The sequence below is a fragment of the Oryctolagus cuniculus genome, chromosome 12 (genome assembly GCF_051225735.1).
Source record: "Oryctolagus cuniculus isolate XC-2025 breed Fujian yellow rabbit chromosome 12, ASM5122573v1, whole genome shotgun sequence".
NCBI lineage: Eukaryota > Metazoa > Chordata > Mammalia > Lagomorpha > Leporidae > Oryctolagus > Oryctolagus cuniculus.
In genome coordinates, this window is record NC_142878.1 from 106,632,970 (window position 1) to 106,648,966 (window position 15,997).

Below are 15,997 nucleotides of genomic sequence, written 5' to 3' on the forward strand. Positions count from 1 at the left end.
AGCCCCCAAGGTGCAGCAGTCGTCTTTTGGGGCTGGCCTACTGCACGGCCACCCAGTCAGAGTGGGAGGAGCCTGGGACCAGGGACAGGAAGCTCCCCCACAGCCTGGCTGTGGGACCCTGGACGGGTCCCCTCCCATTCAGCCTTCCTCATTGGCAACTCGCAGTCCCAGGTGTCGTCCCTGGGGTCCCCAAGGCCAGCAGGGCCAACCCTGGCCCCGGTCGTCAGCCCACTCCCCGCTCTCCCTCCAGAGTTCCAGCCAGTGCCGCCATCTGCCCAGGTAGGAACAAGCGTGCTTGCTTTTCTCTTGGTCCCCTGTGGGAAGGCACACATCCTGTCGGCCTGTCCCCAGCCTGTCACGGCGGTGCTCAGGCCCTGGTCCTCACTGGCCCCGCCTCCAAGCCAGGTCTCCCCAGCCCAAAAGGCTTCAAGGGCTCTGTGTCTCCGTGGCCACCAGGCTTTCTTCAGGAGAATGTGAGCGTGGCTCCAGCGCCTGCGAGCTGGCTCGCGCCTCCTCACCCAACCTGTCCTGTCTCCATCTTTGGGTGATCCTCTCTGTGCTTGGTCCACCTCTGCCTGCCTCCCCTATTGGCCCCCAAGAGAAGCGATGGGCCCAAGTCCCGCAAGACCTCAAAACCCTGTACAGGCCACCGCCCTGGCACGGAGCCACATGGGGAGGATGGAGGAACTGGGAGAAAGGGCGGAAGACTTCACGTGCAGACCAAGGGTGCCCTCCTGACTCAGTGAAGAGAGGGCAGTGGTCAGGGAGGGTGCCAAGGGCATTAGAGGCCAAGGCAATGTGAGGTCAGACGCAAGAACGAGAGGCCCTGAGACGGGAGCCGGTTCTGCCTGGCGCTGTGCGGGGCACCAGGGCTGCCGGGGCCAGAGCTGCAGGAAGCCCAGCGGTCACTCTGGGCTTTGGCGACACGATGGCTTGGAGAGCACGGCGGGATTTGTAACCTGTGGGGTGGAGCCAGCAGGGTCGGTTAACTGATCTCCACCCTCTAGACAGCACACAGCAGCCTCCCCAGCCAGGCCCGGCTTGCCGAGCCGTGCCCAGGCCTCTCTGCCAAGCTCCCGGTGACCCCAGCAGGTCAACGAGAGCCAGTGCCAGAGGACAGTGCAGGCCCCAGGGGCTGCCAGCACCGGCGTCAGCAGTGGATCTCTGCTCCAGAGAGGCAGCATGGGACAGGGACAGGGACAGGGAGGACAGCCACGGGGTAGGACACTAGGCAAGCGGCTGCTGTCCTCTGCCTCTGTTGCCCCATCCAGGAAGTCTATGGGGAAGCTCTTCCTGTTTTTTGTTCACTGTCCTTTGGTAAGAGCTGCCTGTCTGAAAGCTGATTTCTTGGGGGGCCATTTAGCCTCTCCAGCCTGAGCCGGCACCATCACCTTCCTGCTGCCCTGGGATGACTACACAGGGAGGTGAGGGCTGGGGACAGGGGGCACGGGGTCCCTGCCTCGCAGGGCAGAGCCCGCTGTAGTCACGTGCAGGGGAGACACGGGCCTCACAGCGGAGGAGGCCTTTGCAGGGAGACTTGGGAAGGAGAGACACCAGGGCCAGGGGCCGGTGTCAGGGCACAGTGGGTTAAGGTACCAGCTGTGCGTCTGTGCTGTTCCCGAGATCAACTGGGATGGGCTGGGCCCAACGCCCACTGGAAATGTGAGCAGGAGCCGGGCACTGCTTCCCTGACTGGCAGAATGTCGTAAAACCATTTATAGAAACCCCAAAGAGGAGTGAAGGTGGAGACGGGGTGCAGCGACACCGGCAGGGTAATGACAGGGCAGGCTGCTTGGGGACAGGGACGTGGGAGGGAGGGGGCACACAGAGAAGATCTGGAGGGTAGGGTCTGTCCCTAGAGGCCCTGAATGCTGGTGAGCCTGGCCGAGCACACAGAAGGGCTGTGGGCAGAGCCCATGGGTTGCATAGGGATGACAGGAGCCGGGCGCCGAGCAGGGCGGCGTCCGGGGGAGAAGGCACAGGGCTGAGAGTCCCTGGAAATGGGGGTGGAGAAGCCTGGGAGGCCAGTGTGCGGTGTCTGAGACACGGCGGGCCAAGGGGCCACTGAGTGTCGCTCCCCCTCTTCGTGGAGGAGCAACACAGGACCCTGCGCTGTTCTTTTGTCTGCTCGGCCCTCCCCGGGTTTGCTGCTGGTTCTTCCCGGGTTGGCTACTATCCCTTCCACCTCCGTGGAAGGGCGGTTCCCCCTGGCCGCATTCCCCACTTCCGCAGGGGAGCGGCACACCGCCGGCCGGTTCTCTCGGGGGCTGCACGGGTTCCCTTAGATGTTCCCCATAGATGTTCCTGGTGCATGCCGTCTCTCTCCTCCTTTATAGTCCTCCTCCGCCAATCCTAACTCGGCTGCCCACACGCCGAGTACGCTGCTCTCCTCCAATCAGTAGCGAGTCCTACAGTTTATTAGTTGAACTGGAGGCAGCTGTGTAGAAGCTGTTTCCCTTCTCAGCGCCATATTGTGGGAAAGCAGATGCATAGAATAAGTCTTAATTCCAGTAACTCAGTCTAGTCCGGTTTGCTCCCCACAACTGAGCCTGGCTCCCTTGAGTACCCAAGGGGATTCCGGGGGCAGGAAGTACGGGCTGGCGTTCTCTCTGTGCCTGCCAGGCCTGGCTCAGCCGCACCCGTCCCACTGGCGTCCTGAGGCCTGGAGTGCAGGAGATGGAGGTAAAAAGCTTCAGCCGTCACAGCTCCCCTGGGCACCGTAGCCGAGTTATGGCCAGCAGGGGTGGAGGAGATGGGGGGGGGGTGCACTCCCTGGGAGGTCTGCCGCTCTGGAAAATGCCCCCCCCTTCAGAGTCCACTCTGGGGGTCCAGAGCAGCCATCTGGGGGCTCTCCCAGAAGGGAGGGGCCCTCTGTCTCCAGCTCAGAGCAGAGGGGGCAGCAGCTCCAGGAACAGCTCCCTTCTGTTCACTTCCTGCTGGGGAGGGGCTCTGTTCATCACAGCCCTGATTTATGGGGGGAAACCGAGGCACAGGAGGACAGACTTGCCCAGGGGAACATGCTGACTGGTGGTAAAGAGGCCAGATCCAGATCCAGGCAGGTCTGGATGGCTCCCTGGGGGCTCAGCACACATAGCCTGGGTGCCTGCCTGACATGCACACTGGCAGTGAGGGCAGCAGGGCACGGCCTGTCCACTCCCTGCAGGCCTGGCCCAAAGCCCACCCAGGCCTGGGCTGTAAGGCCTTCCCTGAGTGGCAAGGCCCCAGGTGGTCCCAGGCCATGCCTCCAGCCAACCAGGCTTTTCAAATCCAGTCCCAGAGATCAGGGCTGGGGACACAGACCCTGTGTGGTTAGAGGTTAGCTGGAGGCCTGGACTTCCCACCTGGCACTCGACTCAGGACCTCCCTTCTGTCTCCCACACGGCTCTCGACGACGCCAGGGCCCCGGGAGAGCCAGGCTCTCTTGCCCTACAGCTTTCTGTTGGGGGCCCTGTTGTGTCAGAGCTGTTGAGAGCCTCGAAGGAGAGCCATTGGAGGAAGCCCTGCCTTCACCACCCAGCCAGCGCCGCACTGTGCTACACCAGGACGCCCACAGACTCCCAGAGCCCCAACAGCCAACACGGACACCCAGGGCAGGGCTGGAGAGACGCCGGGTCGCTCCTCCCACCTCTGCCCCCCGTGCTGCTGTTCCTCACGTGGGGAGGGTCAAAGCCCAGCCCCGGCTTCTTCGTGCAGCCTTGCTCTTGGTTTGCTTTGCAGCTCCTACAGATCCTGGGCGCTGTGTACTCCCCAATGTGAGAGGAGGAGGGCTCAGTGCTGTGGAGAAGCCGGATAAGCCGCTGCCTGCACTGCTGGCAGCCCTTGTTGGTGCCGACTTGAGATCTGGCTGTTCAACTTCCAATCCAGCTCCATGCTTAATGCACCTGGGAAAGCAGCTTAAGATGGCCTGGGTGCTTGGGCCCCTGCACCCACGTGGGAGACCCAGGTTGAGTTTCAGGCTCCTGGCTTTGGCTTGGCCTGGTCCCAGTACTGTGACCATTTCGGGAGTGAACGAACAGGTTCAAGATCTCTCTCTCCTTCTCTGTCCCTCTACCTGTTGGATAAGTAAATAAATCTTAAGGCAGGGCCCGGCGCCGTGGCTCACTTGGCTAATCCTCTGCCTGTGGCGCCGGCATCCCATATGGGCACCGGGTTCTAGTCCCAGCTGCTCCTCTTCCAGTCCAGCTCTCTGCTGTGGCCCGGGAGGGCAGCAGAGGATGGTCCAGGTGTATGCACCCACATGGGAGACCGGGAGGAAGCACCTGGCTCCTGGCTTTGGATCGGTGCAGCGCTGGCCGTAGCGGCCATTTGGGGGTGAACCAACAGAAGGAAGACCTTTCTCTCTCTCTCTGCCCATAACTCTACCTGTCAAATAAATGAATAAAAAACCTTGAAAACAAATCTTAAGGCAGAGGGTTATAGCTGGGACAGCTCCTGGCGTAAGGGATGGGTGAGCCCTCGGAGGACTCTGGGGGCAGCCACGCAGAAGGCGTCCTGTAAGCCATGGAGGTCGGGATGTTGCCACCAGAGCGCACTCGGCACCTGCAGCCTCGGCTGCCCGGGGGAGGCTCCGCTGTCTCGTGCTGCCGCTGAGTCTCGGGTGCGGAGTGGGAGTGGGACACAGCGGCTCTGAGAGCTGAAAGCATGGTGCCTCGGCCCAGCAGCTGTCCTGGGCTCAAACCTGCTCCCCCAGCCCCGTGCTGTTCCCCACACAGCATGCCCCTTATCTGCCCTCTCCATTTCCCACAGCTAGCCAGAAGCCTACACCTCTCCCACGTTGGCAGAGTCCGTAACTACTCTGGATTTTTTTGGTTTTTATTTTTTGGTTCCACTGCTGAGGAGTTTGGCACTGTCTCCTGGTGAACACTTAATTATCCAAAGAAGATGCCGGAACGAGTGCTGCTAGGAACTAAAGCAGCAGCTGCCAAGGAGACGGGGCGGGGGGAATCTAGGCTGAGCCCCCAGGCTGGGCACAGGGGGCTGGGCTGCCTGCGCGTCCTGGAACGCGCCAATGAAGTCAGCCGCCTGGAGATCCATCAGGACGTTACAGGAGGTGATGGATGTGCAGAGCTCTCCGGCGTCCGGATTTGCAGGGCGCCTCCCACCCAGCGCTCCCGCAGCTGCCTCCACGTCCCTTAGGCCTCCTAAGTCCAGGCGCTCCCCTCTGCCTTCTCAGCGGGGCGGGTTCCAGGGGCAACTGCAGCACAAAGAGCCCAGCTTCCCGAGCGGGCAGGAAGAAGGCCTGGCTAGCAAGGGCCTTGTCCTCACGCAGGGAACGCGGGTTTGTCATGTTCTGGCTTTGCTCCTGCGGGGGCCCCTGCCTGGATGCACGTCTCCCTCTGAGCTCGGCCAGGCCACCCCATGGCTGGGTGGGGCGCGTTCCCTGTGTGCTCCCAGCTGGCTCTCAAGGCTGGGCCTACGCAGACCTGGCCCCGAGACCACCATCCTTGGGTGAGTGTTTGAAGCTCTGTAGGCTTTATTCCTTATTTATTTATTTTAGATTTTTTTTTAAATTTACTTGAGAGGCAGAGAGACAGCGAGCAAGACAGAGCACGGGCTTCGTCGGTTCATTCCCAAAATGCCCACAGTAGTGGTGGGGGTGCCAAAGCCAGGAGCTGGGAACCCTAAACAGGTCTCCCGTGTGGGGACCGAGAGCCAGCTGCTTGAGCCACCACTGCTGCCTCCCAGGATCTGCGTTAGCAGGAGGGCGGGGGCCGGCGCCGTGGCTCACTAGGCTAATCCTCCGCCTTGCAGCGCCGGCACACCGGGTTCTAGTCCCGGTCGGGGCGCCGGATTCTGTCCCGGTTGCTCCTCTTCCAGTCCAGCTCTCTGCTCTGGCCAGGGAGTGCAGTGGAGGATGGCCCAAGTGCTTGGGCCCTGCACCCCATGGGAGACCAGGAGAAGCACCTGGCTCCTGGCTTTGGATCAGTGCAATGCACCGGCTGCGGCGGCCATTGGAGGGTGAACCAACGGCAAAGGAAGACCTTTCTCTCTGTCTCTCTCACTGTCCACTCTGCCTGTGGAAAAAAAAAAAAAAAAAAAAGCAGGAGGGTGGAAGCTGGAGCCAGGGATCGAACCCAGGCACTGCCAAGTGGGATGTAGGTGTCTTAACCAGCACCTTCACGGCTAGCCCAACCCTGTCCCTCCGCAGGCTCTAGTTCCTTATGTGTAGAGTGGGGAGCGACGCTACACCTGTGACTTCACACCCTCCAAGTGATTACGATCATGCCCACTGCCTCCCGCCAAGCTTCTGGTTAAAGGTGTGCTGAAAGATGACCTGGTGCTTACAGATGACCCAAGGGAAAGCTAAGGCCAGGGGGCCCTGAGGCAGTGAGAAGCCAGTGAGAACCCACATCCCCTGGTGACCAAGCTCCCCGTGTCCCCAGGTCCCAGACCAAATGTCCCCAGCGAGGTCCCACACCCGCAGAGAGTGTAAGTGGGAGGAGAGTCCCAGGAAGCAGCAGGTGCCTGCCCTGGCCCATGTGACCCACAGTGGGAGAGAAAGGAGCTAAACCCGGCCAACCTGCCCCTCTCGCCAGCCCGGTGCCTCACACAGCAAGCATCAGCTCGCACCACGTGGAACCCCCAGTCCCACCACCAAGCTGGCCCCAGATAGCACAGATGGAGGGCACAGGCCTGGAGAAGCCAGAGGGTGCGGGAGCAGCCCCGCAAAGCGGAAAGGCTACACTGCTGTCCACACTGGGGTCCAGATCAGCCCGCACATTCCCCTGCCTGCCCCGGTCCCTCAGCGCTCAGCCCATGTCCTCATCCACAAAGGAGGGGTGGCGAAGCCCATTTGGGGTTCACTGTACTTGGGAGGGCTCTGGGAGGCACTTGATGCCCGGCATTACGGTGCCCCGTAACCTGGGAAAGCCGCCTCCTGAGCCAAGGCTCATCAGCACCTCTTCCATGTGGGCCCCCACAAAGCCTACACAGAGCAGAGTGGAATGAAACCACACACTGGGTTGCCACCTGCGCACACCTCTCCCAAGCCTGTCACTCAGGCCTCCTTGGCTCAGCCTCAGCCAATCAAACCCATCTGTTACAATCCGTTGTGCTTCCCGGGTTTCCGGCCTCTGCAGCCCCTTCCTGTGTCTACCAAAACAAAAGCCCCTGGTGAGAGACGGCGTGAAATGCACCCAAGCTGACCACCCTTCCAGAAAGAGAAGTGCACTTACAGCCGGGGTTTCCAGCCCCCGGGCCTCGCCCAGGCTGTGGCGGCAGCATGGCTCCCCGCCATCCTGGGAGGAAGAGCCCTGCGCGCTCTGCCAGCCTCGCCCACAGCGCCAGACCCTTCTCCACGGCCTCCAGGGAGCCGTTGCCTAGCCAAAGAGCTTTCAGCTACACTCCCCGCCCCCCCAGGGCGTGAGGCCAGAGGATTCCTGCAACAGCCTCCTCTAGCCTCCTCATCGCTCTGCCCTCCCCCTCCCCCTCCCCGCCCCCACCTCTCTGGCAGGGCGGGGAGGAGGCCTTCCTCAGGGCTGTCAGAGGCTCCCAGCTTGGGGGGGGGGCACTTGTTAAGATGAAGTCTGGGGCGGGGCCTTGGGGACCGGGTGGCTCTTTGTGGCCGCCCCAACACACTGACGTGTCTCACTCCAACACGCAAGCAAGGAACCACTGCCAGCCAGCGGGAGGCACTTCCAAGCAGCCAGCAAAACTACCCACCTGTCCACAGGACAGAAGCTGCGCAGGCCCAGAGGCTGCTGACTTGCTGGGTTACCACCACCTGCTGCCCGTCCCTAGGACCCTGCCGACCTCCTAACAAGGAAAACCACAGTAGCCACCGTCACTTCTTTCAGAGTGCCTTCTTTCAGTGCCTTTCAGAGAAGGCAGAGAACTCCCATCTGCTGGTTCACTCCCCAAAGGCCCGCGGCAGCCCAGGCTGGGCCAGGCAGAAACGAGGAGTTGTGAACTCCATCCGGGTCTCCCACGGCAGTGGCAGGGATTCGGCCACTTGAGCCATCACCTGCTGCCTCCCAGGGTGCGTATCAGCAGGAGGCCAGAGTTAGGAGCAGGACTCGGACTTGAACCCAGACACTCTGACACGGGACGTACTTGTCCCAAACAGCGTCCTGACCGCTGCACAAAACGCCCTCCCTGAATACCAAAGTTTTATAAAAAAGTCCAAGAAAAACTCGAGATATCGATGAAAATCTCCCTGCAGACCAGGAGGTCCCTGTAGTATAACTTCCCCAGTGCAGCTGTTCCCTGAGGGCAAAGGCTGAGACCTGCCCAGCCCACCGGCCAGTGGCCTCTACTAATGGCCTCCGCCGCCTGCCACACTCGACCCCTTCCCGACCCCGAGTTTCCTCCCCTCTCAGCCGTCTGCTCCCGGCACCACCTGCACAGGCTCTCACCCAGGGAGCCCCACTGTCCCTGCGGAGCCCCTGCTCTGTTTCACTTGTGTCTCACCTCCGGTCACCTTTCCAGGAGCTGCAAAAGCCCTGAGGTCAGAGACCGTGACCCCAACAGGTGCCATCCCCGAGCCTGTCCAGGTGACAGGCACTGTGACTTCTATGCATCTGGTGCGGGGTCCTGCACCTGGGCGCCAGCAGGAGGGCCTCCCCAAGGCTGCTGAGTGAGCGTGGGCAGGCAGACTCCTCTCAGTTCCAAGGAGCTGGGGGCAGCGCCTTCCCGGGCCTCAGGCCATCTGCTGGTGAGGAGGCCTCTGTTGGGCCCAGAAAGCCCTGAGGACCTCACAGGCTCTGCCCTACCTGGCAAAGTAACCAGGCCGCTAAATCCCCAGGGGCCGTGGGAGGCTTGGCTCACTAAGACAGGAGGAAGGCAGGGAGCCGGCACCCATGTTGAAGCAAGCTGCCCCCCATGCCTCTCCCACTCTGCTTCCAGACCTGCTGTTCGGGGTGCGGGAGCCCGATGCAGGGCAGAGCCACTGGGAAGGGGCAGTCTGGTATATGAGATCAACGGGCACATCCCGTGGCACCTTCTGGCATCTACAGAGCCTCAACAGGCCCCCACCTCTCAGGGCGCCTTTTACGGTAAACGCCACGGGGGCTCTCAGAGGGACTCTGGGTTGAATAAGCCACCCCAGAGCCCCATCTCCTCCTCCCCGGGGCCTAAACGTGCCCTGGCCCTGCGGCGCCCTGCGGCGCCCTGTGCTTCGGGCCGAGGCGAGAGTCGCACCTGAGGACGTCACGCTGGGGAGCCAGACTGCCTGCCTTCCGCTCCTGCTCTCTCTGCCTTTGGGCACGTTCTCAGGCGCTCAGCCTCGGCTTCCACATCTGTAAAACAGGGCGACGGCAGCATCTGACGCCAGGGCTGGGGTGCTCACTGCGTGCAGAGGGCTGGGACGGCGCCTGGCACAGGCTGAGCACCACACTTCCTGTCGGGATGATGCCAGGCTGTGCCGGGAAATGCCGGTGGTGAGCAGCTGTGTGGAGCTGGGCAGGGCAACCAGGATGGGAGGGAGCAGAGGGAGAAAGACCATGAGACTGACACTGAGTCAGGGACCCCACAGAGGTGCAGCTGCCGCACTCCCACCCTGGGGGGTTTCTGAAGCTGTCCCCTCTGCCCCCTCACAATAGGCAGGAAGGATAAACGGAGAAGACCCTGAGCAAGGCCTGGGAAGACGGCAACAAGAAACGGGAATTACACCGGGCTCCGGGCCGGTCCGTGTGCTCTCCTTGGCCCCTCTGCCCCGCCCAGCACGTGTCACCAGTCACTTCCCATCTCTTCCTGGCTCTGCCTGATCCAGGTGGCTCCTCCCATTTCTGCAAACCTGCTGCAGGGGGCAGTCCTCCCACTCTACTCAATCACGACTCCTGGCCTTCCTATGACCCCAGATACCTGCCTGGGCCTTCCCACAGGCTGGCCCAAAGCCTTGGCAGCGCCACTCCCAGCCTGCACCCACACCAGCCAGCAGCCCCTGGGGCACGAGGAGAGCCTGCCAGGGCTTCCCACACCTGTGGCCAACTTACAGACCTGGCTTTCTCAGAAAGCCCAAAGCAAGCCATCAAGAGGGGCAAAGAAAAGCCGGAACATTCTCAGAGCTGGCTTTTAAACATTTATAAAAACGTCAAGCTATCTGCTCATGTAAGTGGCCCTCCCCTCCTCAATCTCTCCTCCTCCAGACACCAGGTTCCATAAGCTGACAAAACCTTAGAATGAAATGGAAAATTAAATTTAACTGAAGTCAAGTAAATACATTCAGCAGGTCAGGTTTAAGTCAGGCCCACTTCTGTCACATTAGCTACGGTTTTCTGAAGGCTGGGTGGCTGCGGGAGAACATTCACCCTTTGCAGTCAGCTTCTTCAGTCTGAGTCCCTTCATCTAACTCCCTGCTCCCGTAAGACAGGCGGTCCACGGCCCGGCCCGGCCCGGCCCAGCCCGGCCCGGCCCAGCCCAGCCCAGCCCAGCCCCGCCCCGCCCCGCCCCGCCCCATGGACAAGCCTGGCAAACAATGTCACCAATGAGTTTTCACTACTTTTCCTTAATTTCTTCTGTTTCTTTAAGAAGCTGGCACATCTCTGATAGTTTTGAAGCTGTGACAGGCTTTACTGTGGATTTTATTAGACAATTAGAAAATTTCAAAAATATAATTGTTAGGAACCACGGAGAATTACAGGAAACATGATAATAGTTCATAAAAAAGCGCTGTGGCGTCTGCTGGAGCCCCTCCTGCTCAGACGGCAGCCCCCCGTGGTGGGACCCCCGTGAGTTCTGTGCCTGCGGCTGACACTCGCACGGCTCTCCACGTCACGATTCACTTCTTCTTCAGCAGCTCAGTCATTTCAGGAACTACCTGGAAATTAAAAGGAAAAAGCAAAAAGGAATCAGGCAGCGCGAGCCTGCGCTGTGGTGAGGCCTCGGCTCCCTCCGCAGGGTGGGGAGCCCACAGGAAACTGCGCAGACCCTCCCCATCCCCGTGGAAACCACAAACCGGGAGGGAGGGAGGGACCACCCTGGACGCGGGGCTGTCAGGGCCAAGAGCCCGCCCGCTGACAAGGAACCCTGTGACATAACCACAAACTTCCAGAGGGCACCAGAAAAACAAAAATCCAGGAAGTCCACTGTTCTTCGTCAGGGCTGGGAGGAGCACGTTTCTTCCCCCGTTTCCCAGCCTTCTTCCTACACTCACCGCATCCCTGACTCCTCCCAGGTCAGGCCCCGCCAGCCTCCCCCAGTACCTGTCCTCCCCCTGTCCCTCCCTCCCTCCCCACCTTTGGCTGTCATTTGGTGGCTAGAGGTGAGCCACAGGCGGCCAGTCTGCAGCACGGCTCCGCTGGAAACATGGCACTAGCCAGCAGATGCGGGCGAACCCGGTGAGGGGCAGCGACCGGGCTGGCTGCTGTATGGAGCTGAGTGACCCTTCGCCTGGGCAGTGGCACGGCTGCAGGTGCAGCTCCCAGAGAGGAGCTCCATAGTGACTGCCCAGACAGCAGGGGCGAGCGGGCGTGGGGACTGCAGCGCAGTGTCACAGGCCTCCTGAAGACGCATCCCGCCACTTGTGTGAAGTATCAATTACCCAGTCTGGCAACTGGCCGTCGGCTGCCCTGGCTCACAGAGATCCCGGCTGAACTTGCCACTGATGAATACAGCCTCTCAATTATTTAAGAGAGCTACATTTCCATTAGGTGGAAATAATGCGTTCGTACAAAATTTATTAAGGAAATTGTCGACATGCTGTTTCTCCTGAATGTCACTTTGTCCGCAGCCTATTAAAAGGCCCGTGTTTACCACGGAGCCAGCAGGCATTCGCACAGAGGCGGCATTAAGTGCTGGCACCACTCGCCCCGTGCCTCGGTGGAGAGACCATGAGCTCATGCCAGGCGCACGGATGACATGCTACCTGGGCCTCACGCGGGACCCGTGTGTGTCACAAAAAACAGGCGAGAGCCAACTTCTTTGCCCCGGAAGCCAGACATTCATTTGGTTTAGAATAGACCATGTCTCGAAACCCGACAGAGTGTCCCCCTCCATGCCCCCCACAGAAGAGCTGGGGGAACTCTGTCTCCATTATCTGTATTTTTTTTTATTAGAGTGCCCTCAGACTTCCCAAGCACGCCACACAATGCCTTGTGGAGGGGACAGCGCCAGCGTGGGCTGCACAGCTCTGACGCTGGAGCAGAGTGGAAGCCCGCGTTCTGTCCTGTTCTCTCTCAGATCTGCAGAGGCAGCTCCCTACTCAGCAAGGCCAAGTAAGAGGGAACTCGCATTTTAAAAAGAGAATCAAAAATAAAAAAAATTAAAAATTAAAAAAAAAAAATAGAATCCGCTGATGTGGGTCACAATACAAGTCAGTTTCATTCACCTTGGTATTTTCTCGGGATAGCAGTAAGGGAGACAGAGACACCCAGGCCTAATTCCTGCTCATAAGGAAAGAACAGACGGAGGCCGCTGAGCTACCCAGTCAGCCATGTGCTCAGGGTCAGTGTTTAGCTAGCAGTTAAGATGTCTGTACCCCACACCACAGCACCTGGATTTAACATTCAGCTCTGGCTCCCAACAGCTTCCTGCCAGTGCAGACCCTGGGGGGTGGCAGTCATGCCTCAGCCAGTTGGGTTCCTGACACCCACAGGGAGACCTGGGTTGTGTTCTCAGCTCACACCTGCGGCCCCGGCCCCCTCCCAGCCATTGCAGGTATTCGGGGAGTGCATGTCAGTCAGTGGACGGGAGCTCCGTTTGTCTCTGCCTCTTTCCTTCTCAAATAAATGAAAATAAACAGTTTGGTGCTTGGAATGTGCTCATGTTATGCGGGAATATTAGGAGGCTGAGAAGGACAGCAAAGCTCTAAATTCAGGAGTTGCGAGGAAGAAGAGGTCAGTGTGGGTTATGAGAGTTCAGAGCACCAGCCTGGAGGAGAAAAGGATTCTTGACAGACATAAACCGTGCAGGTTCCAGGGACGGGAGAGAGATTATAATGACTGCAGTGAAAAGCTATGTTGGGGAGAAGAGAAAAAGGCGTAAAAAGATGGCGGTGGCCAAGCCAATGCAATGGGGACAAACAATCTCTAACACACAGTGGTAGAACACGGAAATCCACATGCAAACGAATGGAGCTGGATCCTCATCTCACGCCACAAACAGAAATCCACTCAAGATGGATCAACAGCCTAGACACGTGAGCTCCAACTGTAAAACTCTGAGAAGAAAACACAGGGCTGAATCTCTATGACCTTGGATTTTTTAAAAAATTTGATTTTTTAAAAATTTGATTATTAAACAACAGGGGGTGACCTCAGTCAGGAACACACCCACCAGGTCTGTGCCTGTCATATTCATCTACTGGACTCATTCTGACCTCAGCACAGTGGGTATCCCCTAGGTTCCTAGCATTCCTCAAAGGTGTGGTTCTAAACCTCTCCCAGGAACACGTGACCCAGTGGCTGTGGCACCTGGTGACCTGGAGAGGCACAGGGATGAAACAGAACAGAGGCAGGAGCCTGGCTTAGCTGTGCCAACAACCAGCTGTCCTGGATCAGATCTCTATGGGACAACTTATAAACAATGGACCTGGCTTGTATCCCTTGTGTAGTGACAAATGGCAACCTACAACAAACTGGGGATTTTATTATTTTCATGATCTTTCACTACTTCTTCCCCAATCCATCACAGGTATTGCTGTCAGGAGTCAGGACTTCTGAGCAGCAGGAGACGGTCACTGCCTAACAGGGCTCACAAAAGGCACACAAATGTGATGTCCTGGCCCAGTCTCTCCAGAGTCAAATGTGGGCTTCTTAAGACACCAAACGTAGCACAAGATCCTCGGGCTGGAGGATGTCCGAAGTCCCCTTCCACCTGCTGTCTTAGGACAGTCTTCACTGAGATGTCCCACTGAGTTCACACACGCTCTCTCATGCCAAGACCAGGAGCTGCCCCACCACAGGAGGCCAGGTAGGCAGTGCTGTTCTACCGACGGATGCTATCAAGCTCCCGCCCCGAGGCAGCTGGGGGACAGGGAGCCTTCCCAACTGTCTAACACTTTATGCTTTCATTACGTCAGCCCCCATGTGAGCTGCAACACACAGGACACGGGGAGACAGAAAAACACACCGTAATATCAACAATTTACTTCTAAATAGAAGGCCAGCGGGCTGGCGTTGTGGCGTAGCAAGTAAACATGGCATCCTATATGGGTGCCGGTTCATGTTCCAACTGTCCCACTTCCAGTCTAGTTGCCTGCTAATGGCCTGGGATAAGCAGCGGAAAACGACCCAAATGTCTGGGCCCCTGCCACCCACGTGGGGACCAGGATGACGCTTCTTGCTCCAGGCTGTGGCCTGGCCCAGAGCTGGCCGCTGCGGCCATCTGGGGAATGAACCAGCAGATGGAAGATCTGTCACTCTTTCAAATAAATCTGTAAACATGTCAAGATGGTTCATTTTTGTGGCAATGAAAGTATTTAATTGAGTTTCTAAATAAAGAGAATGATTACCCCCAGCCATGTCTGATACTGCGCTATTTGAATAAAGTTATCACTGTACAGATATAAAAATATCCCTCTTTGGCACACCATCCCTCTTCTAGTGGGTCATCCCAGTGGTCGGTGACTGCCACTGCCGCTTATTCTTCCACACCTGGGCCTACCTGAACCTCCTACTTCAGGGTACAGTGCCCAAGGTCACTGAAGGGGCTCGTATTCTTAAGGCAAGTCCCAGGCTCTTTGCAGGCTCCTGAGTGGAAGGATGTGCTACACTGGACCAGAGCAAAGGCCCATTCTGGCCTCTGTCACTGAGCCCCACCGGGTCCTACTTGTGCCCCTCATCGAGTGGGAACTTTCACTCAGAGCACAGACATGCTAAGTGCACGCACTAGTTCATCACACAGGGGCCGGTGAGTCCTCCGGTGCTGAGGCCCACCCTGGTCTGGCTCTCGGCCTGCAGCCTCGCCAAGGATGCCCCCAGCGCCCGCTGTGGTTCTGTGTCCTGTGCAGTGAGTGCCTCCCCACTCCTCCTGGGATTAGAACTCCCTCTCAGAGCACTGATTCCCACAGGAGTGACGGCTGCAGGAGGCCAGGCCGTGCATGAATCATGACCTCTAAATGTGACCAAAGAATGTTAGGGGCTCAGCACCTGTAATTCATGGAACGTTAGTATCTCTGAATTAATTTTTCTATTGAGGGCAAAACGGAGGTGGTGGCAGGGTAGGAAGACCACTCAAACGTGAAGGGTCTGGGGGCGGGAAGAAGGGCTGTCCACCACACGTGAAGGCCCTCAGCCGTCGACACGGCAGGCAGAGCTTGCTGGCTGAGTTGGATGAGGGGACTCCAGTGCCCACTCTTCCCAAAACATCTGCTGTCTCTGAACGAACCCTTGAATGAGAAGAGCTTGATATCATTTCTCTAGGGCATCTTCCCAGGCCATAATCGCCTGAGTCACTTCACATTGTGTGCTAACTTAGCACACAGATGCCAAGGGCCACGTGGTCCCCTTCAGAGGAAAACGATGAGGCTGGATGCAAGCATACCCACCAGGGCGACGTAGCTGTAACAGGGCACAGCTGATGTGTACTGCCAGCACGCACACTGAGGGTGCACACAGCGTACACTGTGCCTAGCTCAGACTCTGCCTGCTCTTGTTTCATCATCTCATCCCACCTCTACGAGGCGCTTGGACCACAACCCAGCTCTTTCCAGAGCGTCTTACCTTAAATAAGTCTGCGACTATTCCATAATCGGCCACTTGGAATATGGGTGCTTCGGGGTCTTTGTTAATAGCCACAATTGTCTGTGAAAGAAAGACAAAGAGTTTGGCTTTTTTACAGAAAATCTACCACATAGGTTGATCCTCTTTTAACTCCCTTTACCAAATAAGATTAACTTAATGAACCGGTACCAATATTTTGAATTTTATTAAAAATAATTAGGTTGGAAAATAATAAAACTATCTTCCACTCATCGCTACCCCATCTCAGTATTAAATCATTTTTTTTAATATTCTTTGACTTATGAAAAAAGAGCTTGATTTTTAGGTGAAAAAGTAGCAAAATTTATACCTAAATTCATAGCCTTTGTAACTCAAACTATTTTGTCCTCCATATACTT

At 58.0% G+C, this 15,997-nt stretch overlaps 1 protein-coding gene across 2 annotated transcripts in view; it reads right to left on the bottom strand.

Annotated features, from left to right (window-relative positions):
* Positions 1-10,485: 10,485 nt before the first annotated feature.
* Positions 10,486-15,997, bottom strand: part of ETFA (electron transfer flavoprotein subunit alpha) — a 94,098-nt gene continuing 88,586 nt past the window's right edge. For both annotated transcript variants that reach the window (XR_001792266.4, XM_002721596.6), the window contains 2 exons: positions 15,600-15,680; positions 10,486-10,756 (listed from right to left, as the gene is read on the bottom strand). Coding sequence is in view for 1 of the 2 variants with exons in the window: in XM_002721596.6 (XP_002721642.1) it covers positions 10,718-10,756; positions 15,600-15,680 (120 nt within the window). In the remaining variant the exon portion in view is untranslated. The remainder of the gene's footprint in view (positions 10,757-15,599; positions 15,681-15,997) is intronic.